Source organism: Labrus bergylta, chromosome 5 (assembly GCF_963930695.1).
Source record: "Labrus bergylta chromosome 5, fLabBer1.1, whole genome shotgun sequence".
In the NCBI taxonomy this organism is placed as follows: domain Eukaryota; kingdom Metazoa; phylum Chordata; class Actinopteri; order Labriformes; family Labridae; genus Labrus; species Labrus bergylta.
Window position 1 is genome coordinate 22,831,355 of NC_089199.1, and position 24,235 is coordinate 22,855,589.

Consider the following 24,235-nt stretch of genomic DNA (forward strand, 5'->3'; position numbering starts at 1 on the left):
GAGTACGTTATCTCTGCAGAGCAAAGACTCTAGCATCAAACTGTTTGCACATACTGCTAAACAGATGCACGCTCTCAAAATGAGCACGGGGGACAGATCTAAAAACCAACACAACATAGTCTTACATTATTGTTTTTAATGAATGTGTTTTTAGTGCAGTGGTAAACAACTTTAAAACCTTAGCCTATCTACTTGTGATTCGTTTTCGGTGGTGGTAATGATGTGTTTGGTAAAGCAGTTTGCATCTTGATTTAATCCTCATTCTTGTGATTTATCTATTTGCAAACCTCGGGGTATAGTCTGACATCCAAGAAGACTCATTGGTAAATGGAAATGTTGAGCATTACAATCAAGGTCTTTGAAGAATTGGTCTCAAACAAGATAGATTTTGAACCACTGAACCAACAAATTTAAGGTCTCAAATGTTGGTCTCAGGCTTTTTACAACATATCTCACTCTTACTAAACTTTGGTCCCATTTAGAATATACAGAGGCGCTGCTTGTCAACAGGCAAGGCAGGCAACTGCTTGGGGCCCCAGGCCAATAGGGGGCACCAACAGGCTATCAAAGAACCGTAGCAGTGGCCAGACATTTAAAAAAAATTGAAATCACCGTAGGAAACTTCCCCAAGAGGACCCGATCTGACAGTGAAAGTGTCACAATTTGTCATAGAAAATTAAGTTTGGAAATGCAAGTCACCATTCAGACTATTTAAAACATAATGGCAGTAACGATTGGTTAGAGGGGGGCCCCCTGTGAGTTTTTCGCTTTGGGCCCCAACAGACTCTAGAATCGTTACAGCTGTGTTATGTGCTTTAAAATGTACTTTCTTAAACCCTGATTTCTTCTCATCCTAATCCCACAGCACTCTCTTCACTGGTGCCTGGGCGACCTCAGAGAAACCAGTGTACACCCTCCCTGGAGTGTCGCAGGATATGATGTTCCTCATCATCAATTACGCCTACAACCACAGCCTGCCCCTGACAAATGATAATGTGGTGGAAGCTTTGGCTGCCGCGGACCAGTTCTTGATCCCGGGGATGGTCCAGAAATGCTGCTTCTACATTGAAGACCGGCTGTGTGCGATGAACTGCCTCTGCATCCTGAGAGTGGTGGACTTCTACCACTGCCCTGAGCTCAGGGACAAGGTCTTCCTCTACGTCCTGCAACACTTTGAGGATATCATGAGCGTCTCACAGGAGCTCTCGGACCTCTCTGTGCAGCAGCTGGTGGATATCATCAAGAACGATCACTTGAATGTGAAGTCAGAAAACACAGTGTTTGAGGCCGTCCTCCGCTGGATCAACCACCAGCCTGAGCAAAGACGAGGTCTCATCTCTGCGCTTCTACCAAAGGTAACTACATAACATTTCAACTGGAGTAGTCGGCATGCACTGGGCTGCACAGTGGTGTTGAGGGAGCCACTAATATGACAAAACAACAGGATAAGATTCAACACGATTGGATACGATACACTTTGTTCTTGTGGGGAAATTGGCGACTGAGGAGTGTAATAATGGACGGATGTATTGGGTTTAAGAGACCTTTCTTTGAACAATTGTTAAGAGCCAGACTCCGAATTCTCCGCTTCCAGCCTTCATGCTAAGCTAGGCTAATCACCTCCAGACTACACACTCACGCTCTACTTATTACACAGACACAAGACTGGCATCAGGATCTATTTAACCTTCAGGCATCTTTTTAGTGTAAACATTTTGAGCTCTTTTTCCTTCCATCAGTCAGACTACTGAACAAGTTAACAGCTGAACTGGACCCCTGTTGATCCAGTACATGCACAGTATTTAACTTTTTTTTTTAGAATTATATTAGCCTTTAGTCTTTTATTCATATATAAATATACTTTTTTACACCGTGCATATTGAAATCTCTTAATTGAATTGTACTTTTTTACTCCCTTGATGTATTTTTACTGTTGTCCTGTCCTGTCTTGTATTGTGTTTGTTTTATTGTAAGTAGCTCTGTGTTTTTTCTGCATGTTTCCCCTCTGGGAATATAAAGTATATCTATTCTAATTTAGATGGTTTCTAACTACTGTCTCTGTACATTCTTCCAGGTGCGGCTCGGCTTGATGACAGAAAGTGACCTCCAGAACAATGTCATCGAAAACGAGTTGGTGATGAAAAGCATCGAATGTGTACCAATCATCACCGATGCAGTGATCGCTTTCACAGAAATCATGGTCCAAGGGTTGACCAGTGCTGCCTACAGCAACCCGCTGAGCCGCCCACGCATGCCCCCTGCCATCTTATTGGTCACTGGAGGAAAAGATGGCATGATCCCTGGGACTAACATCGAGGCGTACGACTGCCGGGCTGACTGCTGGGTCAATGTGAGCACTGAGGGGATCTGGCGAGCTCATCATGGCGCTGCTATCCTAAACAACTTTGTTTACTTAATCGGAGGCTGCGACCACGAGACCTTTTTGAATTCGGTGCAGAAGCTCGACCTCTTGACCTACACCTGGCACCACGTGGCACCTATGAACCAATCCCGCTGCTACGTATGCGTCACTGTGTTGAACGGGTGCATCTATGCAATGGGGGGCTTCGACGGTCAACTTCACTTCAATTCCGTTGAGTGTTACAGACCTGAGAATGACCAGTGGACCGTAATGGCACCCATGACTTCAAAGAGGTCTGGAGCCAGTGCCGCAACCTTAAAGGGCAAGGTGAGTGGAGCAAGAACAAACATGAAACAACTGAGAAACTGGCATTCAAACTTTCAATATGTAGAGATGTAAAATAACTGCCTGGAAGCATGAAACCATTACTTTCCTTGGAGACTGACTTTTTCCTTTTGTTTTTGAAAAGTACACAATCTCAATGTCTGTCCCAAACCCGTGTGCAGATGTACATTTGTGGAGGATTTAACGGGCGTCACAGTCTCACCTCGGCTGAATGCTACGACCCAGAATCCAACGTGTGGACCAGGATCTCCGCCATGAGGAACTGTCGCAATGGCCTGGGGGTCATTGCCTACAGGGACCAAATCTATGCAGTAAGTGTGTGACATTGATCTCAGATGTTTGGCTGCATCATGTTAGTGTTGACTTGGCTGTTACTGGGGGATTACTGGTGACTGTTCAAGGATATGTTTTCTACCAGTGGTCACAATGGAAACTAAGTACCACAATGAAGTATTGAGTAAATTAGGAAGATGCATGGGTCTTATACACTTTACATCACTTATAATCCATTTTTTAAATATTTTTTCTACTGGTCCCTAGAGTCCATGTATCTCATTTTACGTCCTCTGGCCTCATATTTAATTTATGATAAGCTTTGGTGTACTTGCTCTTTCACGGGTTATCCTTCAGAGTTTTTTTCCACTCTCCTAAAACACATGACTCACTATTCCCCGTTTGTCTGTCATAGGTTGGTGGCATATCAAATCGCTCCGAGCACAGGCGCACAGCTGAGTCCTACAACCCTCTGACCAACAGCTGGCAATTTGTGCCGCCCATGCACAACCCCCGCAGCTACTTTGGCATCGAGGTGGTGGATGATCACCTCTATGTGGTCGGAGGATACAATGGTTACGGCACGACGCAAACTGTGGAGCGATTCAACCAGGCGTCTGGTACGTGGTTCGGCGCCGCTCCTACCGAGATGTCCCGCAGCGGACTCAGCTGCTGCGTGCTGCAGGGGCTCAACAGCTTGGCCAAGAACTTGTTCCCTCGTGGTGAGCCACATCGTCCCTGATGTCCCCCACTGAGGAGGAAGCTGCAGGAGGATCCATCTGACCCTCAGCCCACAGTGGCATGACATCTTAACATCGAATGTAATTTTAAAATAAATAAAAATATTGTATCTGCAAAAGAGATGCCTTTTTATCTTATTCTATTTTATAAATCTGTTTTTTTGTTATTGATATTATGGATACAAATTATTTAAGCCTATTTTTACAACAGCATCACTGAGAGTAGGTCAATGCACCTTTGGATGGATGCTACATTACGATAGCATAGCATGGCATACCATATACATCATTGTCCTCTTGGGGAAATTTGAAACGTGGACTCAAGTGCTGCATACATTCAAGAAGGATGGACTCGCTTCTGCCAAATTTCTTTTTATATTCTACAGTTTATGTTGTCTAAATGTTTAACAACGTTGATAGTAAATTTCACAATTTTACTCATAATCTTAGTGTTTCTATCTCCTGTGCTGTTGTTATCAGTGACATTAAGGGTTAGGGTAAATGAATTGACAAACTGTGGACAAACTAGGATTCATCTGTTTGCTGAACTTGTCCTGCACATTCCATAAGAAGTTTATTTTTAAAATGTCTATTTGCAATAAATCTTTGGCATGGAATTTTTTTTAGTCGGCTGTTTCTGCACCATGCTGCTAAACATCTCTTCTGACACCTACCCTGCTGCAGGGGTTACAGGCACATTAACAGCTATATTGAATTAATAAATATGGTTTCTTCTGGTCTGGATTGGTTTTTAAGTGTCATGTGTAGCATCAGGATTACTTTTGGTTTGTTTCACAAACATAAAAAACTCTTAACAGGAGCTTTTAATAAAAAAGACACATGGAAAGTTGTTCAGGTATCGAACGGCTGTTTACACCAAAATGATAAAAATATTAAATGTATGAAATAATAAAGTGAAACACGGTCAGTAATAGCCAAATCTGAAAAGAATGAACAGAATGTAACATCTTATAGATGCATGAGATAATGTCAAAATTGTATAACCAGAATACAAAAATGTCAAACATTATCTGGTTCCTGCCTCTAAAGAAGTGATTAATTGCTGAGTTCAAGAATTTATATCATTGAGAAATACTTAAAAAAAAAATATTCAAACTTATCAATGCATGGTTTTACAGGCTTTTTGATGCTTTTCTCATCTGCAAACGAAAAGCCGGCTGCCATTACGGCGCTGAACTGTACACGAGTGCGAGGAAAGGGCGCTCCGTGTCAGAGCCAAAATGGCACTGTTTCCCTTTAACTAAGAAACCAATCGAAATCGCGGAAGGTCGCCACATCGAATCAAAATCAAGGTGAGGGGCGGGGCATGCGGATCCAGGCGGAGCGGTTTTTCGGGGTGTTGTGAATTCGTGTAGCCAAGACGAAATCTTGAGTGGGAGTTGTCGGACCGATTTTGTTGTGCGATTTGTGTCGTGATTTCGCACCGATCAGCAGCAGCAGCGATGCCCGGGATAGAGAAGCTGCCGATAGAGGAGACGCTGGAGGACAGTCCGCAGGTAACACCTCGCTTTACTGGAAACTGAATCGCTAGCATGCTAATGTTAGCATCTCGTACAGCTAGGCTAAATGTCTTTGTAGGCTCAGCGAAGAGGTACCAAGATACCACTAAAAGGGCCCTGCTGCTAATCAAAGCTAAGACAAGACAGTTCGGGTTGGATCCACCTGCAGCTGCGAAGTGGCATCAAAGTGAGACACACGAGCCGAACAGCTGGTGGGAGAGTTTCTGTCAAGATGCCAGATCAACAGTGTCAAAACATTCATGTTGGATTTGCACAGGAATGAGGTGGTTAAATTGAGAGTTAGCCGGATACTTCCTTAGCAACTCGTCCGTACTTCCTCCCCCCTCCCTCCTCGTCCTCCTCCTCCTTTCAGTGATATCTGGTAATCTTGTGTCACCCTCCTGCTTTATGCTATTGTTAGATTTGAAAGTCACACTGAGCAATACGCTGCTGCAGAGAGAAGCCCACACACTGATGTTGTATTTACTGCAGCTGATTCAGGGCGAAACACCTGCTATGACATCACTGATTGGGGCGTGGCCAGCGTGTAAAAATGTTCATCATCACCAGTCACTCACTCAGGAGTCCCATCAAATGAAAAAACAAAACAAAAAAACAAAGAAAGCACCATCAACACTATACAACACAGCTATACCAGTGTTTCCACAGGGAGGACTGGTATCGCAAGAGCTGTGACTGGGATTCGTGCGCAGCCTTGTACTGGAGTTCTGAGAATCTTCTTGAGTTTTTGCAACAGATACATTTTGTACATCAAGTTGGTTATAGGAGCCTTGAAAGTGTTTCCTCCTGCTTTACAGAGCAGCTCTCATTGCACTGATAGCTCATCAGGGCTGAGCTGTAATGAGGGTAGACAGTGTCCTGCGATGTGAAAAAAATACAGGAAGTTATTCAAGCGGATGCAGTACATTTATGTCGGCTTAAATATGAGCAATGAAGGGGCAACTGGGGGGGGGGGGGGGGGGCTAGTGGTTGGTGCACGTGCGGGTGGTCTGGATTTTGAATCCAACCTGTGGCTCCTCTCCCGCATGTCATTCCCCACTCTCTTTCTCTCTCCTCCATTTCTGACAATATCCACATGCCAATCTCTAAATGAAGTCATAATAAGCCCAAAAATAAACATTTCGACCTTTAAAAAAAACAAAAAAAACATGAGAAATCAACATTTGAATCGTACAATCAGAAATGTAGTTATTTTTGTATTTTGCTTGCTTTGTAAGAGAGACAGTGTGATGTGCAATAAAAAAGGTTCCATATAAGAAAACCGTTCAAAGTGTAATAAATGAACGTGCTTCCAGGTAAATGTTAGGCTGAAAACACCAGGCGTCACAACCACTAAAACACAGACAGAAAATATGACGAGTCATATCTCGGCTCTCGGCTTCACCTGAACAACAGTGGGTAAGGACGAGAGCAACACTCCTTCCTTTTGCCACATCCTGCCTGTGTGAGAGGGGGTTTTCCTGCAGGTGCCTCAATCTACCAGTTACACAAAAAGGCATCAATAATCCAATCAGTACTGAAGAAAGTTTTCCTTCCAAAGACGCTGATGGCTAAGGCTTAAATACAAAACTCAGTACTTCAGATTTGAAGACACAAAACACCTGACAGACCAAAGAAGAAGAAAACAAACATGTTTTAAAAGTCATTCACAGACTTGTTGATAGAGTGTCGTCCAGGCATGCACACATTCAGGACCCCCTGAAACCGGCTCCACAACCCTCCAGATGAGAACCACTGCTGTAGATCAACATTAACAGATTAAATTCCTGGGTGTGTCAACTTAACCGTTACTTTACAGATACACCAAAAAACAGAGGAGTACTTTGTAAGCATGCAGAAGTTGTGAATTTACATAGATAGGTGTGTGTTTGGCTTTTGCCAGTCACACAATGGATCACTCATGGCTGCTGTTTTTTATGGAAACCAGAATCATTTTTACTGTTTTTTTTTGTTTGTTGTTGTTGCAGACGCGCTCTCTTCTGGGAGTGTTTGAGGAGGACACTGCGGCCATCTCCAACTACTGCACACAGCTCTATCAGGCCATGCACCGGATTTACGACGCACAGGTACACACATATGATGAACAGGTGTAGCGCCTCTGGCATCGGCATGTATAGACAGATCAGATATGAACGTTACCACATAGAGTTGATAAGAGAAGTTTGCCCTGTTTTTCACGGTGCTGTCTACATTGAATTTTTCTCTCAGAATGAGCTGAGTGCTGCGACACACCTGACCTCCAGACTGCTCAAAGAGTACGACAAACAGGTAGGCAAAGTCCAAACAAAGCCATCTAATCAGAAACCAGCAGTGTGACACTAAACCACGATTCCATCACACCCCTGACCGCTCCTCTTGTTGCACGTTTGGATCATCGTTTCGCTATCTTACGTTTAATGACCAGGAATCTTGGGATCTAACAGGTTTTGATGTTGTGCGTATGTTTTCTGAACGTGACTCAATCTAATCTGTTCATGACTTGTTTTGGCTGTTGTGTGCAGCGCTTTCCTCTAGGGGGCGACGATGAGGTGATGAGCTCAACCCTGCAGCAGTTTGCAAAAGTCATCGATGAGGTAAGAGACATCAAACACATCGGACCTCTGAAGTCACTTTTGTCCTACAAGAGGTTTAAATAAAGAAAGTTTGATCTGATCGTTTCTGACTTCACTTTAAATAAACTACAACTACCTTTTAAAAAGAAGATTAAAAAAAAAAACACATTGTTGCTCTTCAGCTGGCTCATGGTCAGGATATCCTTTTAACGTCCCTCTCTTTCTCTCAATTCAATTCAATTCAAATGAGCTTTATTGGCATGACAGATCAACAATCCATGTTGCCAAAGCAGTACAGAAAAAAAATTTGATCAACAAATGATGATAATATATACAGTATACAACAAATATAAATAAAAGACATTATCAATAATATGCTCATTTTTACAGTGTATGTGACAATCATGAACATATTGAACAGCTCATACTGCACACAGACTTTTCTCTCCACATAGATAGAGCAGCTTCTGAGGATCACGGAGTTGGATAAAGTCATGATATTTATTATCAATGTCATTAAAGAGAGCCTCTCTTAAATCTTAAATCTCTCTCTCTCTCTCTCTCTCTCTCTCTCTCTCTCTTTCTCTTTCCTCCTAGCTGAGTTCCTGTCATGCAGTCTTGTCCACCCAGCTTGCAGACGCCATGATGTTTCCCATCACTCAGTTTAAAGAGAGAGACCTGAAGGGTAGGAAACACACACACACACACGCAGAACGCTAACCATCAACCCTGCAACTGTTGTCAAAGACAACGCATGAAAAGTCAAAGACTTTCTTTTTCATGCGTTGTCATAGTTTGTTTCCATTTGCCAGGCTAAGGACTGATATGATGTTTACGTGCACAAACACAAAAAATGGGATACCTAAATACCGGGATACTCGAGTCCATGGGAACACAATTAACAGATGACTGCAGGTGATTTTCAGGATTGTCATATAGCTGATGCATTGTGTCTCTTTTGCTCTCCACATGCACCGCTTTCCTGAACACGATGAAAGCTCGCTGAAACACCCAGTTTGTAAACATGTTAGTCAAACTCAAATCGTACTGAGTCACATTTCGGAGTCAAAGTCCGACTAACACACCTAGATAATGTGGCTGAGCTTTTTGTGCCTTCATCGGAGGGACAGGACAGTGGAGTCAGAAATCAGGGAGAAATAGAGAGTGGGGAAAAACATGCGGGAAAGTGGCCACAGCTCCTAATGGGCGCTAATCTAAGACAAGCTATGATAGATCCTCTGACGTCGTCACACTTCATGAACAGAGACGGCCCAATTAAACCATCAATATAACTGTGTGTCTTTTTCTCCTCTTTTGCAGAGATCCTCACTCTGAAAGAAGTCTTCCAAATATCAAGTGATGGTGAGTCTTATCCGCTAACTCTGACAAGAGATAAGCTGAGAAGGAAACGTGACGCAGCAAAATGTAGATATACAATAAAATGTGCAGATAGAACAACATCAGTGTTTCTTGACAAAAGCTCCTAAAAGACATCAACAAAAGAAACTCAAACACACGGCAAGCAGTTAAAGACATAAAAGATGTAATGAGTTGATTAAAAGTGGCTCCACACTGTCTCTACATTCAATAGAAAATATTTTTCTTCCACATGAAACACATGTGTCGAGGTTTGGCTAAGATTAAAGGTGGAGTCAGTAGCATTTTTTTTGGTGCAGTTTGTAAACACAACAATCAAACTTAAGTCCTCGTCTTGGGCTCATCACCCCGAGAAGTTCACCCTCACCGCAGGACGTAGTGTATACGTTTGCGGCTTGTACCTTCACTGCAAGCTACCCGCGCTAGCACAAGCTAACTGCCAGAAATGAACAAATGAAGAGGCATGTCTCCATCTCTGTGTGCAGATCATGACACAGCCATCAACAGATACAGCCGCCTCTCAAAGAGGAGAGACAATGACAAGGTAACACACCTCTCTTCTTCTTCTACGCTTTATTTAAATGCTAACCCTCTGTGTTGACTTCTGTTTAAAACATGCTAAGAGCTCCTGAACTTTTCAGACTTTTGTCGAGTTATTTAGGTCGAGGGTTGAAAAGTCTACAAAAGACTAAGATGTAAATTATTTGTTCAGGCGGTCGTTGACACATTTTCGCTTTTTGCATGTTCTGTCAAACCGCTGTGATCTGACAAAAAAAAAACAGAAATTAAATGAAGACAGAGGATTAGAAAGGGGCGGGGTTAACTTGAAAGGAGTAATCACCTTTAGTTTATTTGCTAAATTTATAATAATTGATTTAAGGGTGTTTGAACTTATGGACTTCTAAATTTACAAGTTTTCATCCAAGCAGCAAACGCCGCTGTTAAAAAATGAAGCCGATGCAGAAGGGCGAAATCCTGCAGTTCCTGGAGTGTCCACTAGAGGCCGGCTGCAGACACACAGGAAGTCACATACACACCCATTCTAAAAATCATGTTTTTACAGCAGAGATTAACATGTTTACAGCCTGGTTCAAAAAACCAAATAGGTCTGATTAGCTCATGTCTCGATCGACACACACTGTACGGGGGGGGGTGAATGTTTTGATGACTCATCAGTTTTGATTTGATGAAGGATAAGAGTTATTCACAATAAGGCGTGTAGCTGACCTGATTGACAGGCGGGCGCGGTGTAGCGGTTTGTCAGGAGGCTTAAGACCCGCCTCAGCTCCAGCTGTCAGCCTGTTGTTAGGTTGACTGAAAGTTAGGATGAGACTGCATTTCCAACATGGCAGCTGCTGTCTCTTAACTTAATTCCTGTCGGCTTCATTGCTCACTTCAGTTTCATATTTATCCGATTGATTTCCTTCCAATCAGTGTTGGAACTACCTTGCACAGGCCTGATTTCTTTTGGAGTTTCAGGCAGTGATTGTTGAGCGATGCATTAACAGCTGTAAGGCTCGTATTACTGCAGGTCGACTTTCAGAGAAGTGGATTCAGACCAGCAGCTTCCTGACTGGGATATGATCATTTTCACAATTCAATTGACTTGGCAGTTGGATGTTTTCCCTGAAATAAGAGCAGAGTCCTCGTGTGTTGTAGTTGCGGGCGGAGGCTGTGGAGGACGTCTACACCTCGCGCAAGAAACAGCACCAGACCATGATGCACTACTTCTGCTCGCTCAACACACTGCAGTACAAGAAGAAGACGGCTCTGCTGGAGCCACTGCTGGGCTACATGCAGGCCCAGGTACACACACACAGACACACACACACACACACACACACACACACACACACACACACACACACACACACACACACACACACACACACACACACACACACACACACACACACACACACCTAAAACATTTAAAAAATCTACTATTAAGAGCTTCTAACAAACCTGCTGATGTGTGTTATCTGGTTTTGTTCTATGCAGATCAGCTTCTTTAAGCTTGGTTCAGAGAATCTAACCCAGCAGTGGGAGGAATTCCTGGGAACCATCGGAACCAGCGTCCAAAAGTATGAACCCCAGCTCGAGTCCTTTTCAACAAAATGTGTCTACATTTTTTTTTTTCACTTGTCTTTTCTGCTCAAGATCTAAAATACTTTTCTGTTTTTACTTTGAAAAAGAGAGAAAAGTCATATTTACAAATACGTCGGCAATGAGAGAAACATTGGACCAGTTCATGTGTGTATTCAGTGCGTTTGTGTGTGTGTGTTTGTCTTCAGTGTGCGTCGGGAGATGGAGGAGGAGGTCACTCAGATGCAGCAGACCATCCAGGATATGGAGACATCATGCGACCCGCTGTATGCACCGTGTGACCCTGACCCCGCCCACTCGCCTGTGTGTCGCAGCCTGACCAGGAAACAGGGCTACCTGTACATCCGCAAGTAGGACACGCCAAATATTTGAATGCTTATAATCAGTACATGGAATAATGCATAAGCACCTTTGTCCTGTATTCTTTCAAATGGCCACCAGGGGGAGTACTTGTTCAAGCAGATAAGAAAGTGACCCAACTTTTCAGCTGATTTATTCCCTCATTAAACACTTTAAAAAAAAAAAAAAGTTTAAGGATTTAATCTCTAGTTTGAAGTGTTCTTTAATACAGCATGATGTTTATTTTGTGAATAAAGGTCCCATTCAGAGCCAAATAGGTGACACATGAGGGTACACTTCAGGGTTTGGCTACCTCTGATTCACCCTCGACATTAGTCACAAAGCTTATGTAGCTACAACTTCAGGTCTTAAAACTCCTTTTAGTTGCTGAAGTTTTCCATTGATCCCAGAGGCCTTTATCGTTGTCAGGCTTTAGTCGATGATAAAAACAAGACGCCGATGGCTTGTTTTTTTGTGTCATTTCCCCCGAGGAGTTAAAGAAGCTCTTGTGTGTGTCTCTCAGTAAGACGGGGCTGGTGTCGTCGTCCTGGGAGCGTCAGTACTTCTTCACGCAGGGCGGTAACCTGATGCAGCAGGGCCGCGGCGAGGTGGCAGGCGGGCTGGTCACCGACCTCGACAACTCCTCCGTCATGGCGGTCGACAGCGATGACCGCCGCTTCTGCTTCCAGGTCACCTCCTTCGATGGCAAAAAGTGAGAAGGCTACAGTTTGTCTGAATCTACATTTTCACTTCTTGGAGTTAAAATCTGCTCGTGTGGATTTCTTTTTGTTCCTGAGACTTAAACCTTTTTTTTTTTTCTTGTGTCAGAGTGGTGACGCTGCAGGCGGAGAGCAGGAAGGACTGCGAGGAGGTAAAACATTTTTTCCGTCATGTAGTCCTGCTCTGTTTGTAATGTCAGTGTCCTCATCCCACCTCTCTCTGCTGCTGCTTCTTCTTCCACCAGTGGATCTCCACCATCAACAACATCTCCAAACGCATCTACCTGAGTGAGAACGCAGAGGTCTGTGTCCTTTATTATTTCATAGGGAAACGCAGCTATCTTCAGGTTTAGTCCAGCTTCAATCAACACCCGAACCTCTCGTGTGTCTCGGGAAGGGATTCAAAGTATTATGTTAAAATGTACGACCTTCTTTAGGGAGTAGAGAAATGACGGGGAAGAATTGAAGACAGAGGAGGGGAGCAACAAAGGGCTGACCTTTGATCAATGATGATGTCTTATTGTGATACATACATTTAAAATACTGCATTAAGAAACCAGAGGGTTTATTCATATAACTTAGGAGTGAGCTGTTTGACTGAAACACTCTTATATGGTCTGGCACAGATCTTTTTAGGCTTCCAAATTGTCTTTTATTTTGAAGTAAAAATAATTCTCAAAATATCTTCAGTAAAAAAACTCATTTTTTTATGAAAAGAGAAGTGTAGAAAAATGCATTTCAAGTCTTTTTGATGCTGACAGTAGTCCTCTTATTGGCAGGAGATTGCAGCCAGAGTGAACCAATCGGCTCTTGAAGCCGTGACGCCGTCGCCGTCCTTCCAGCAGAGACACGAGAGCATGAGACCCGGCAGGTGAGCGTGTGCGTTTAGCGAGTACTTCTACCAGGTGTGACGGCAGAGACGGGGAATTCAGTGGTTAGAGGAAGGAAGAGTCGGACCTCCACCTGTACGACCATCCCTCACTCTCTCTCTCTCTCTCTCCCTTTCTCTCTCTCCCTCCAGTAAAGGGCGAGTGGGTCGAGCGGGCAGCATCAGCTCTGTGGGCTCCGAGCCATCGCCCGCCCTCTCTGTGCTCTCATTGGATGCCCTGGTTGCCCCGGAAACACCCATCCAGTTTGACATCATTTCCCCTGTCAGCGAGGAGAACTCAGGACAGAGCAAGGCGGCAGCACAGTCCGGCAGGTAGGCGTGCAGGCGTGCGTTTGTTCCCCCTCTTGTTTTAAGGGTTTGGTTCACACTGCAGTTTTCCTTTATTGAAGCATCTGCTTGTTAGTGTTTTATTACTTTTCTCTTATTGTTTGTTTGTTTGTTTGTTTGTTTGTTTGTGTGTGTTCACAGAAGGAGTAATCCCTTTGGAGAGTCTGGAGACAGCACATCACAGGACGGCGAAGGTACAGTCTGTTTCTACCTCAGGCTTTCTTATCTTTTCATGCTTTCACTACTGCCCCCTTGTGGTTTGGGGGCAGAAAGCCTCTACTGTAGGTAGTGAGTGTTACTTCCCTCAGCAGCCACATGGGGCAACACTGAGACCATTTTACTAGCGAAAACTGGCACATTTCACTTTGTATTGAATTGTATGAATAAGTGTTTCAATATAAGTTCCTGAGGATTGAAATAATATTGACCCATGTGGGCGACAATAATGTACATAATAAAGCACATGTGCGGACACGTGTATTTATTTTATTAATTCCTCTGATGTTTGTGTGTGTGTGTGTGTGTGTGTGTGTGTGTGTGTGTGTGTGTGTGTGTGTGTGTGTGTGTGTGTGTGTGTGTGTGTGTGTGTGTGTGTGTGTGTGTGTGTGTGTGTGTGTGTGTGTGTGTGTGTGTGTGTGTGTGTGTGTGTGTGTGTGTGTGTGTGTGTGTGTGTGTGTGTGTGTGTGTGTGTGTGTGTGTGTGTGTGTGTGTGTGTGTGTGTGTGTGTGTGTGTGTGTGTGTTCAGACTCGATCCTCCACCAGCTCTTCATCGTTCGCTTCCTCGGCTCCATGGAGGTGAAGAACACAGAGTCACCTGACATCATCTCTGAGACCATGAGACAGATCCTGGCAGCCCGAGCCATCCACAACATCTTCAGGATGACCGAGTCCCACCTGCTGGTCACCTGCGACTGCCTCAAGTATGAACCTGTGTGTGTGTGTGTGTTAAGGTTTATCAGGCTTCATGAGACAGGGATTCTGGTGTATGTTTGTGTATTCTTTCCAGTCACAGTAGCTCCTTCTAGAGGTCGCATTGTGCGTTACAGCAGAATTATAAACACCCAGGTCCTGTTTGTTCAAACATTTTGAAGAATGATCCAGATTTGTTCATTCATGTTTTAAGCAAAGGAATCCTTTAATCCATCTTGTATTTTTCCTATTTCTCAAATAAATACTTGATTTGATCGACCTGATCCTGGTAGTGACTGTTCAAGGATTATAAATACTTTACACTACGTATTTTGTCCACAGGGGGCGGGGGCGAGGGTCTCTGATCCCACTGTAAAACTGACAACAGGAACGCTAAAATTCCCTTCACATACGGTCTGAACTCAGCGTTTGACTGTGTCTGTTTTTTTTTCTTTTCAGGCTCATTGATCCTCAGACACAAGTCACACGGCTCAGGGTAAGATCACTTCTGCTCTCCTGCTGACTCAGTTTGATTCTCAGAAATGTGTCACATATTTTATCCTCTCCGTTCCTCCCTCCTGTTCTCCTCCTGCAGTTCCCTCTCTCCACTGTGATCCAGTCCGCCTCCCATCAGGACAACAAGAGGCTGTTTGGGTTCGTTCTGCAGCAGGCAGGCGGGCGAGCCGTATGCTACATCTTCGAGTCCAACAACGACGGAGAGAAGGTCGTGTGTGTGCGTTGACCTGTTTGTCTCACCGTCCTCTGATCTGTTTCACCGCTCTGACTTGTTTGTCTTCTTTGTGTGTTTTAGATCTGTGACAGCATCGGTCTGGCCAAGCAGATAGCCTTCCACTCTGAGATGGTGAGACTGACTTGAGCGAATGCTAATGCTAACTCTTAACTCTAGATGTTGTTGTAGAGGTCGATTTATTCTGAACGTTTTCTTCTCCCTGTGGTGTGCGTGCAGGACCGGAAGGCGTCAGAGAAGAGGAAGGAGCAGGACAAGGCCAAAGAGAAACAGCAGGAAGAACTGAGCAAACAGAAACAGATTGAGAAGGTGACATTTAAACCCCAACACAACAACGATTCTAGAGTCTGTCGGGGCCCTAGGCAAAAGTTAATTAGGGGGCCCAGCGTTCAGCGGGGCAACCAGAGTGGAGGTTGTCAGGTGGGGCCCCATTAGGGAGGGTTCCTACTGCCATTGCAAAATTTGTACATTTTGGGCTGCTGTGATTCAAAAGATTGTCAGCCCTCTGGGGCCCCCCTACTGGTCTGGGGCCCCAAGCAGTTGCCTGCCTTGCGTGTTGACAAGCCCCAAAATCACAAGACACCTGGACAAACTAAATTAAGAAGAAGAAAAAGTTCAGATTCAAGAGCATTTCTTCACTTTTTATACCCAAACGATTCACAGCGAGTCGAAACATTTGAGACACAAGAGCTCACAGAAACTCCCAAATGAAAACAACAAATATGGAGGATGATCAGCCTCGTCAGCTGGCTGTCTTGGCGTGCGTGTTGTATTGCAGCAACAATAAAAAAAACATTTAAAAAAAAGACTGTGGCTGAATCTTATATACTGTACTTTGCAGGTTCCAGTCGTGTTTACGTTTCGCTGAAAAAAGTATGCAACATGAGTTTGTTGACGCTTCCCGGTCTGCTCGCTATCATTGGCCTTTGCCAGAATATTTCATCAGAGGAAGTCTGATCTGGATTTGTAAATATCAAACCTGTTTGAGATTGGTGAGGCTCTGACTCAATCAGGAGCAGTAAAATAATCGTACTGACACCTCAAAGTATTTGGAAAAATAATTGGTTGTGACCAATAAGAAGCCTTAAATCCAGCATAAACTGGTCTCGAGTGTAGCCAACCGTAATCCCCTTTATTTCTTCTGAGTCCCAAAAACCTCTTTATGTAGTCCTCTTTTTCTCTTCCTGTAGTCCTTGTTACCTCAGTGTTTAGTCCTCTATCTCTTAATGCAGATCATGTTATGTCTTTATTTAAAATCTGTGTTTTGTATTGAAGTTAAATATTCTTTATCCTCATTTCTCCGTTCAGGATCTGGAGGAGCAGAGTCGGTTGATCGCCGCCTCGAGTCGCCCCGCCAACCCGCCTGCCTCTGACGGACAGTTCCTTGTGCTTAGCAACAGCCAATCAGAGGAAAGCGATGCCGGGGGGGAGGAGGGTAAGAAGAGGGGCGAGTCTGAAGCCTAACAAAGCAAGAGGAGGGGGACGCATGTTTTAACCCCCCAGGGAGAACCCAGCTGTTGCTGTCAAATCCAACAACTCAGGAGTCACCCGCCCGTCTCAGCTGCCTGGGAATGAAAAACATGTGCACCCTCACTGCTGGACTCTTTGAAGGTTGTGGTGGAGCTCGTCACTTTGAATACAGAGGATAAACTAAACTCACCCTCGCTATAAGAAGAGGAGGGCAGCAGGCGTGGAAACGTCTGGTAACGGCTTTTTATACCAGCTTCACACGTCGACTTTAACCTTTAAGTTTCTGTTTTTAAGTTTGTTTTATAAAAAAAAAAATAAAAAAAAGAGCTAACAGCAATGCAGAGGATGAAAAAAACACCGTGGGGAAAAAAAAGAACCAGGATGTGACGGAGATGTGGGAGGAGACACAGAAGGCAGAGAGGCTGGAGGTGCTGTGACATCGCAGCGTCTGTGAGATACAAGAAGAGAGTTTGAACGAGAGAGCAGGAAGTCTTATTTTGAAAAACCTTCCTGTGTGATGTGTTTTTCTTCATCATTCCTGAAAGCATCCTGCACGGGGACACAGGTTTTTTTCTTTCACTCCTTCCTCGTTGGAAGTCTGCAGACATTACTGCAAGTTCATGCAAAACATAAAAGAAAACAAAACTTTCTGCTTTTGCGAAACTAACCACTGAAAAGGCGACATCGCGTCATGCTTTAACTTTACTAGATATGAACGAATCACAGCGCGCACAGGTAGCTCTGCAGTCAACTGGATTCTGCACCTCTGGGTTTAAACTCAACTCCTCCGAAGTTTTCAACACAAAACCTTTTCATCCTTAAGAAAATTACTTCTATACATTCTCAAATGTTCCCGTGTCTTTCAAATCAAACTTTATTCATACAGCACCTTTCAGACAAATTAAATTGCGGTTCAAAATACTTTGCAAGAGTGCAGAAAAGTTATTGACGAAAAAGTAGTTTATAAAATCACCGAGAGACTAATGCACACTGATAAGAATTTCATAAAATAAAAATGTAAAAAATAAAAAGACGACACATAAAAGCATTAAGATAATAAGATTAATAGAGAGAAAACATTTAAAATTGTAGTAAGATTTAAAAAAAAAAGACGATACAATAATGTTAAGATTTTAATTTATATAAAGCACTATATAAAAGCCAGACTGAATAAATTAGTTTTAAGACTGCGTTTAAAAATCTCAGACTCTCCACAGTCTCCGGAGCGTAACATACTATTCACCGTGTCATGGCGTTTGGATGTATCGTGTGGTTACATCTCGTCAGGACTCTGGTTCTTTAAAGTTTTGGATACTTTGACACTTTTCAATCCCACGTCTTTTATAACAAAACAATCCCCTTTAATGTCTTCAGTCACATTTGAACCTAAAGCTGCTGCGAGTGAAAGAGAGAGGGCGGCGTCTAAACTGCACAATTACCAGAGGAGAACATTCAAGATGATTCACAACGTGCTGATCATTGAGAATCCTGAACGGCTCAGCGGCTACTTAGCCCCGATACTTAGGCCAAGACGTCGGCCCTTTCCTGTCCACTCGTCGTTGTTTACCTTTTGATTTGCAACCCGAGTGGACGAGTGGAGTTTATAGAGTTTAAACTTGATCAGCTGATTGGTGCTCCAGCATACAAACAAAATTTACTCTAACGTGATTGGTCACAAGTCTTAGGAAGAGAAGCTCATTTCAGACACTAAATTGAGTCCCCCTTTCCTTCAGATTCTGCAGTAGAATACTGATACTGGTTTATAGATATTAGTGAAGCACTGTTCTGATATTTAGCTCATTAAACTGAGAAGGGACTGAATACTTTTTATGAGAATGCATGGTTAAAAAAAATACTAGAATAAGAAAAAAAAAAAGGCCTTTTTAAAAGTCTGAAAACATGTCATTGCCTGATCGAAGGATCTGACTTTTATGTTTTATACTTGAACTTTTTTTTTTTGTTGTTGTCTCTGATAATTTGGTCTGACACCGTTTATTCATGTGGAGAACTTTGAGGGAGATTAATATCTAATTTATGAAAAGGATCATGTTTCATAAAAACGTCTCCTGCATGTTTCTCTGTTACATGCTTCATGTTTGTTTGGGGCCTTTTATGTATCATAGGTTTTTATGTGTTTGCTTTTCTCCAGAGTGATCTACAGAGGTGATTATCTGTAGAGCGATAACGTAATGAGTCATCAGAAGAAGGGGTCTGTTAAAGGTCAGCAGACAAACCTCTTCATTCAGCCTCTTAAGACGTTTCTGAATACTTCAGATGTTACTGATTTTGATTCTGATTTGTTCCTTTGGGACGACGTTTTTTCTCGCTGTAAACGGCTGGAGGACTCGTGTTGAATGAGCTGCACTTTACGGACGCAGAGCGATTTAAAAAGAAACAAAAAACATACAAGACGAGCATCGATGATGTTTAACTGTAAATATGTTTCAGTGATAATTGTTTCATGTGTCATGAATAATAAAAAAAAAAAAGGCTTTTCAGTGATAAATAAAGCACTAACTCCACCCGCCTGAGTCAGTCTGCTGATGTTCACACATCAAACAAACCTTGTTGAGCTAAAGAAAATGACATGTACACACACACAGCTAGCTGGACCCTGCAGCTGGAAGGTTCTTTCCTAAAGCGGTCTGGGGGCTGACACTATGGATCCTGACCAGAAAGATATCAGATCACCATTCTCAACCATTCCTCCAGCATACCATCTGCTGTCAAGCTCCGGTCTGAAACCTCTACATCAGCTGCAAACACCTCGTCCTCAACCCCACCCATCCTCTACAGTTATCACCTTATGCACAAACACACACACACACCTACCCATTCATCCTATTCAGACCTAGACTGTAAATATGAATGTTTGAAGCCTGAGTGATGTCTGCCATCTTTTTCCTGCAGGGGGCTGCAGAGGCTCATCAGCAGCAGCCGCCATGTTGGAAATCCTGTCTCAGTCAAACTTTCAGTCAAGCTAATGACAGAATGAGAGCTGGAGCTGAGGCGGGTTTTAAGCCTCTTGATGAACCGTTTCATCTCACCCACCTGTCAGTCATGTCGGATAAGCGCCTAACTCGTATCGTTCATAAATTCAAAACGGAGCCGTTTAAAATAATTCACCCCCCGTGCAGTGTGTGACAGTAACTAATCAGACCTATTTGTTTTTTTGTACCAGGCTGCATGTACACGTTTATTTATGCTGTACAAACTGATTTTTTTTGCCTGTCATGTGTATGTGACTTCCTGTGTTCCTGGAGCCAGCCTCTAGTGGACACTCGATAACCTGCAGGATTTTGCACTCGCACAGCATCGGCTTCATTTTCAACCTCGGGAGGTTCCTGCTTGAGTCATACGTCTCCCTTTCATTCTTACCAACCACCTTCTTTAAGGCCTTCAAATTTAGAAATGTGCCTCTTTTCTTTCTTTTTCCTTTCTTTGATGTTCTGGTTTTTGTCTTTTGGGAATGCTCTTGCTAATTTTTTTAATCTCTACCATTTGATTACTGCCCAGCTGTCATAGTAATATGAAATTAAGATCAAAAACTGGACGCTGTTGTAACTTTATTGAGAAATGAGGACAAAATTGTGTAAAAATACATTTTCAACAACCTAAACCTAAACATGGAAGAACAGAAATTCCCTTACAGTGAAATATATATGAATTATCATAACAGCATCAATAATTATGTTTTTAAGTACAAATTCACCCAATAAAACAGAAAGACATATAATATATATACATTAGTAAAAATGTATTTCTTGTGCAAAATGCATGAAAACAGATCATAAAATAATTAAATCTTAACGGCTGCAGTGCTGTGATAAATTGTAAACAGATAAAAAACAGTTGATGGAAATGAGAGAAGTAAACTTTGTCTGCAGGAAAAACTTCCACCTGGTTTTCTATAACAGACACTATTGACAATAATCTTTATTGTCTTCAGTTACACTCCAAGTTGGAGTTACAGAATGCTTCATGAAGGCAGCAACATAAATCAGAAGATTTACAAAATCACGAGGGTTTAAAAGAAAATAGATGAGGTATCATGAAGGTGAAAATAGTCATTTAAAAAAATATTTTAAAGGAGCAATATGTAACTCTGACACCTAGTGTTTAAAATGGGTACTGCAGTCCAGATTCTAAATATTGTAGAGAGGGTTTAAAACCGCCTACCTTCTCTGGCCCAAACAAATCCAGAGCATTCAGGACCAGAATCTAAAGTTAGAAGGAGGACATACTGGCTTGGCTTGTATTTTTTCTAGTGCAATTATTATATTTCATTTAGTGCAATACATAAATCAACATTAACCCATATGGATATAATAAATACATTCTTGTGCATTACTTAAATTTATTCTATTGTGATTGTTGTGCAATAATTATATCTCCCCAATGCAATCAATATATTTATCATAAGGCAATAATACGTTATTCTAGAGCCTGTTACACTTGTTAAAAAGCTACAAGTGGTTCCTTCTGGTTTCTCCTGGGTGTACCTCCTCGGCTCAGGTCATAGCAGCCCACCTGAAGAACACCGCAGCGTCACATCACTGGATCTGGTTGGAGAGCCAGTCCAGACCCTCAGCCAGACCTGTACCGCTGACGGCACACGACGCCTGGACGAACCACTGCGCAGGCACACAGAGGACAAAGACAAGAGGTTAGCTGCAGCTCGCTGTGTTCCTCATTGAGATTCATTATTTCGGAGCTTTTTAAGCCTTTATTGTAGAGGCGGGATAGTGGATGCAGTCGGATATCAGGGACAGAGAGAGAGAGAGTAGGGAACGGAGCCACAGGTCAGTTTCAAACCCAGGCTGCCCTCTTCGATGACTACAGCCTCTGTACCTGGGGCATGTACCTAACCACTGGGCCACAGGCGCCCCTTTTGTTACTGATTGCTTAAGAGAGTTCTCCCTACTCTCTGGCTGTTGTGCGGCGCTTTACTGGGAAAACCAACAAGACATTACAGCTCGTACAAAGCTGTAACTTAACTCTGGACATAACCTGCAACCGCTCAGGTTCATGAGTTTACAGTCGGTTACCATGGCGATCTAGAAAGGTTTAAAAGAGAGACAGCTTCATGACAAGGAGATCTCTGACTTTCGGCCTAACAGAGTGGATTACCCTCTGATCTCGCGTCATAGCACACAATGTTTATAAAGCTGCAGAGCAACATCAGTGTCATCTTCTTTTCAACAATATTTTTGAATATCTAAAGTGTGGGCTTGCGTTGCATTGTGGGACTGCGAGCATGCAAAGGACACTTACCGGCTGTGAGACGGCTGATAGGCTGAGAGCCTCCGTGATGTCACTGACCGACATGGCTCTCGGCAAATCCTGTTTGTTAGCAAACACCAGCAAGGCCACGCCCCTCAGCTCGTCCTCCTCCAGCTGGGAAGAGAAAAGCCCGAGATAAACTTAATTAGTTATTGTGTGTGTGTGTGTGTGTGTGTGTGTGTGTGTGTGTGTGTGTGTGTGTGTGTGTGTGTGTGTGTGTGTGTGTGTGTGTACCATCTTGTGCAGCTCGTCAGCAGCTTCTTTAATCCTCTCGGGGTCGTTGCTGTCGACAACAAATATCAGACCCTGAAGACAAAAGGAGGTATACTATGACTGTGGTTGTCAACATCTATTCACTGAGTGCACGGGGGTTAAAGGTCACATATTCTGCAAACTCCACTTCACCATGTTCCTCTAACACTAATAAGTGTCCCTCGTCCGTATACCAATCCCCCAAAGAAGAGAAAAGTCCATCCTCTCCATCTTTTGCCTGCTCCACTTTTCAGAAAATGTGTGCTCAAACAGGCCGTTTGGAAATTTTCCCTTCATGACATCACAAAGGGCAGTAACCCCTCCCCCGGGTGGGTGACACTCCCACAGCTAGGTGTTTGTTCTGCCCTCTGAGTCTGCCTTCTCACCGTAAACTATAGGACACGGAGCGAGAAAGCCAGAGTACACCCAAGCCCTTCCAGAGAGGGGGCGTGGTCAGACACAGCTCATTTACATATTTAAAGCTACAGACACAGAAACAGCCTGTTCTGAGCAGGGCTGGCTCCTACAATCAGAGTGACAGGACAGTGGACAGCGTCGGAAATCAGAGAGAGAGAGAGCGTGACAAATGACATGCAGTGAGGGAGCAACATGTCGGCTGTTCGCTTTGAGGACAGTAACCTCTTTACATGGGGTGTGCGAACTAACCACTAGGCCACCTATACAAAACCCATTGTAACAATAGATGTAGTCTGAGTCCTCTTACCTGTGTGTTCACAAAGTAATGTCTCCACAGAGGCCTGATGATCGTCTGACCACCAACATCCCAAACTGTGAAACTGATGTTCTTATACTCCACCGTCTCCACATTAAAACCTACACACACACACACACACACACACACACACACACACACACACACACACACACACACACACACACACACACACACACACACACACACACACACACACACACACACACACACACACACACACACACACACACACACACACACACACACACAATTCATCAATTTCTGATTTTAATGGGGGGTTCAATTAAATTTGTGAAATAAATTCAACACATGAAATCGAGCCTCACCGATAGTTGGGATGGTGGTGACGACCTCAGCCAGCTTCAGTTTGTACAGCAGAGTGGTTTTACCTGCTGCATCCAGACCCACTACACACACACACACACACACACACACACACACACACACACACACACACACACACACACACACACACACACACACACACACACACACACACACACACACACACACACACACACACACACACACACACACACACACACACACACAGAGAGAGAGAGTTGTGAATGAATGAGACAGCTACTATTACTAAGAAGAATAATTGGTTAATTTAAAATCAAGTCTCACCCATTAATATCCGGACAGGTATCCTAGAGGTAAACCTGGAGATGATGCTCGAGATGATGACTCCCATGTTTGCGGTACAAAGTTCTCTCTCGTGGTGAACGTCTCGCGCTGTCTCTGTCTGTCGGTGTGTGCGTGTGTGTGTCGGAGTGTGTGTGAGGATGTGTGTTTATATAGAGCGGCGGGAGTGTGTGTGTGTTATCCATGCTGTCACACCGGCTGCTGTCAGCTCGGTACACGGTGGCAGCGGAAACGTTGGCAGGAAAAACAACAACAACACTGTACACGCTGGAGAACACTACTTCCGCTTCGTGTTTTTCAAAATAAAAGTGTGACTGTTGCGTTTTAATTTACTTTTCAGATTTGCTAACATGAATATAAGAAAAAATTTAAAATATTGTAACATCATTATTTTTGTAATTTGATTATATTAATGTTTCAAATAAGTGTGTCATGGCTGAGTTAATACCTTAGTATTTTTTAAATTAAATGTCTAGGCTTTTACTGAAGATTAAGTTCTCTTTTTAAAAATATAATAAGTTTTTTTTTGTATAAAATAACTACTGGTCAGTCGGCAAAATTAACTTTTTTATACAATAACAAAGCTGCATTTATACAGCACATCCAAAAATGTGATACA

The 24,235-nt window shown here is 43.2% G+C and overlaps 3 protein-coding genes across 3 annotated transcripts; 2 read left to right on the forward strand and 1 right to left on the reverse strand.

Moving 5' to 3' along the window:
- Positions 1-841: 841 nt before the first annotated feature.
- LOC109981699 (kelch-like protein 10) lies at positions 842-3,877 on the forward strand. Its single transcript, XM_020630611.3, has 4 exons — positions 842-1,355; positions 2,075-2,689; positions 2,869-3,018; positions 3,396-3,877. Exons 1-4 carry the CDS (start codon positions 936-938, stop codon positions 3,720-3,722), a joined length of 1,512 nt encoding a protein of 503 aa, XP_020486267.2. The 5' UTR covers positions 842-935; the 3' UTR covers positions 3,723-3,877.
- A 1,167-nt stretch (positions 3,878-5,044) lies between these two features.
- appl1 (adaptor protein, phosphotyrosine interaction, PH domain and leucine zipper containing 1) lies at positions 5,045-19,219 on the forward strand. The gene is made up of 22 exons (XM_020630705.3): positions 5,045-5,237; positions 7,229-7,327; positions 7,470-7,529; positions 7,763-7,834; positions 8,411-8,498; positions 9,134-9,175; positions 9,676-9,734; positions 10,850-10,996; positions 11,192-11,274; positions 11,485-11,646; positions 12,159-12,347; positions 12,464-12,506; positions 12,600-12,656; positions 13,134-13,225; positions 13,376-13,555; positions 13,712-13,764; positions 14,316-14,490; positions 14,939-14,975; positions 15,075-15,203; positions 15,291-15,341; positions 15,447-15,536; positions 16,536-19,219. The coding sequence occupies exons 1-22, from the start codon at positions 5,184-5,186 to the stop codon at positions 16,689-16,691; spliced, it is 2,118 nt and encodes a 705-aa protein (XP_020486361.2). The 5' UTR covers positions 5,045-5,183; the 3' UTR covers positions 16,692-19,219.
- Positions 19,220-20,250: 1,031 nt separating this feature from the next.
- Positions 20,251-23,871, reverse strand: LOC109981772 (ADP-ribosylation factor 4). Its single transcript, XM_020630723.3, has 6 exons — positions 23,599-23,871; positions 23,295-23,375; positions 22,957-23,066; positions 22,215-22,286; positions 21,972-22,094; positions 20,251-21,331 (listed from the first exon to the last, which is right to left on the reverse strand). The coding sequence occupies exons 1-6, from the start codon at positions 23,663-23,665 to the stop codon at positions 21,251-21,253; spliced, it is 534 nt and encodes a 177-aa protein (XP_020486379.1). The 5' UTR covers positions 23,666-23,871; the 3' UTR covers positions 20,251-21,250.
- Positions 23,872-24,235: the final 364 nt, after the last annotated feature.

Excerpts from the sequence above, each read along its gene's own strand:
- LOC109981699 (XM_020630611.3), top strand. The coding sequence starts at position 936 with ATGATGTTCCTCATCATCAATTACGCCTACAACCACAGCCTGCCCCTG. Across the intron at positions 1,356-2,074 it reads TCTCTGCGCTTCTACCAAAG|GTGCGGCTCGGCTTGATGAC; the intron begins GTAACTACATAA and ends ACATTCTTCCAG. Across the intron at positions 2,690-2,868 it reads CCGCAACCTTAAAGGGCAAG|ATGTACATTTGTGGAGGATT; the intron begins GTGAGTGGAGCA and ends ACCCGTGTGCAG.
- appl1 (XM_020630705.3), top strand. The coding sequence starts at position 5,184 with ATGCCCGGGATAGAGAAGCTGCCGATAGAGGAGACGCTGGAGGACAGT. Across the intron at positions 12,657-13,133 it reads ACCTGAGTGAGAACGCAGAG|GAGATTGCAGCCAGAGTGAA; the intron begins GTCTGTGTCCTT and ends TCTTATTGGCAG. Across the intron at positions 15,204-15,290 it reads CCAACAACGACGGAGAGAAG|ATCTGTGACAGCATCGGTCT; the intron begins GTCGTGTGTGTG and ends TGTGTGTTTTAG.
- LOC109981772 (XM_020630723.3), bottom strand. The coding sequence starts at position 23,665 with ATGGGAGTCATCATCTCGAGCATCATCTCCAGGTTTACCTCTAGGATA. Across the intron at positions 22,287-22,956 it reads ATTACTTTGTGAACACACAG|GGTCTGATATTTGTTGTCGA; the intron begins GTAAGAGGACTC and ends TTTTGTCTTCAG. Across the intron at positions 22,095-22,214 it reads CTGACGAGCTGCACAAGATG|CTGGAGGAGGACGAGCTGAG; the intron begins GTACACACACAC and ends TTCTCTTCCCAG.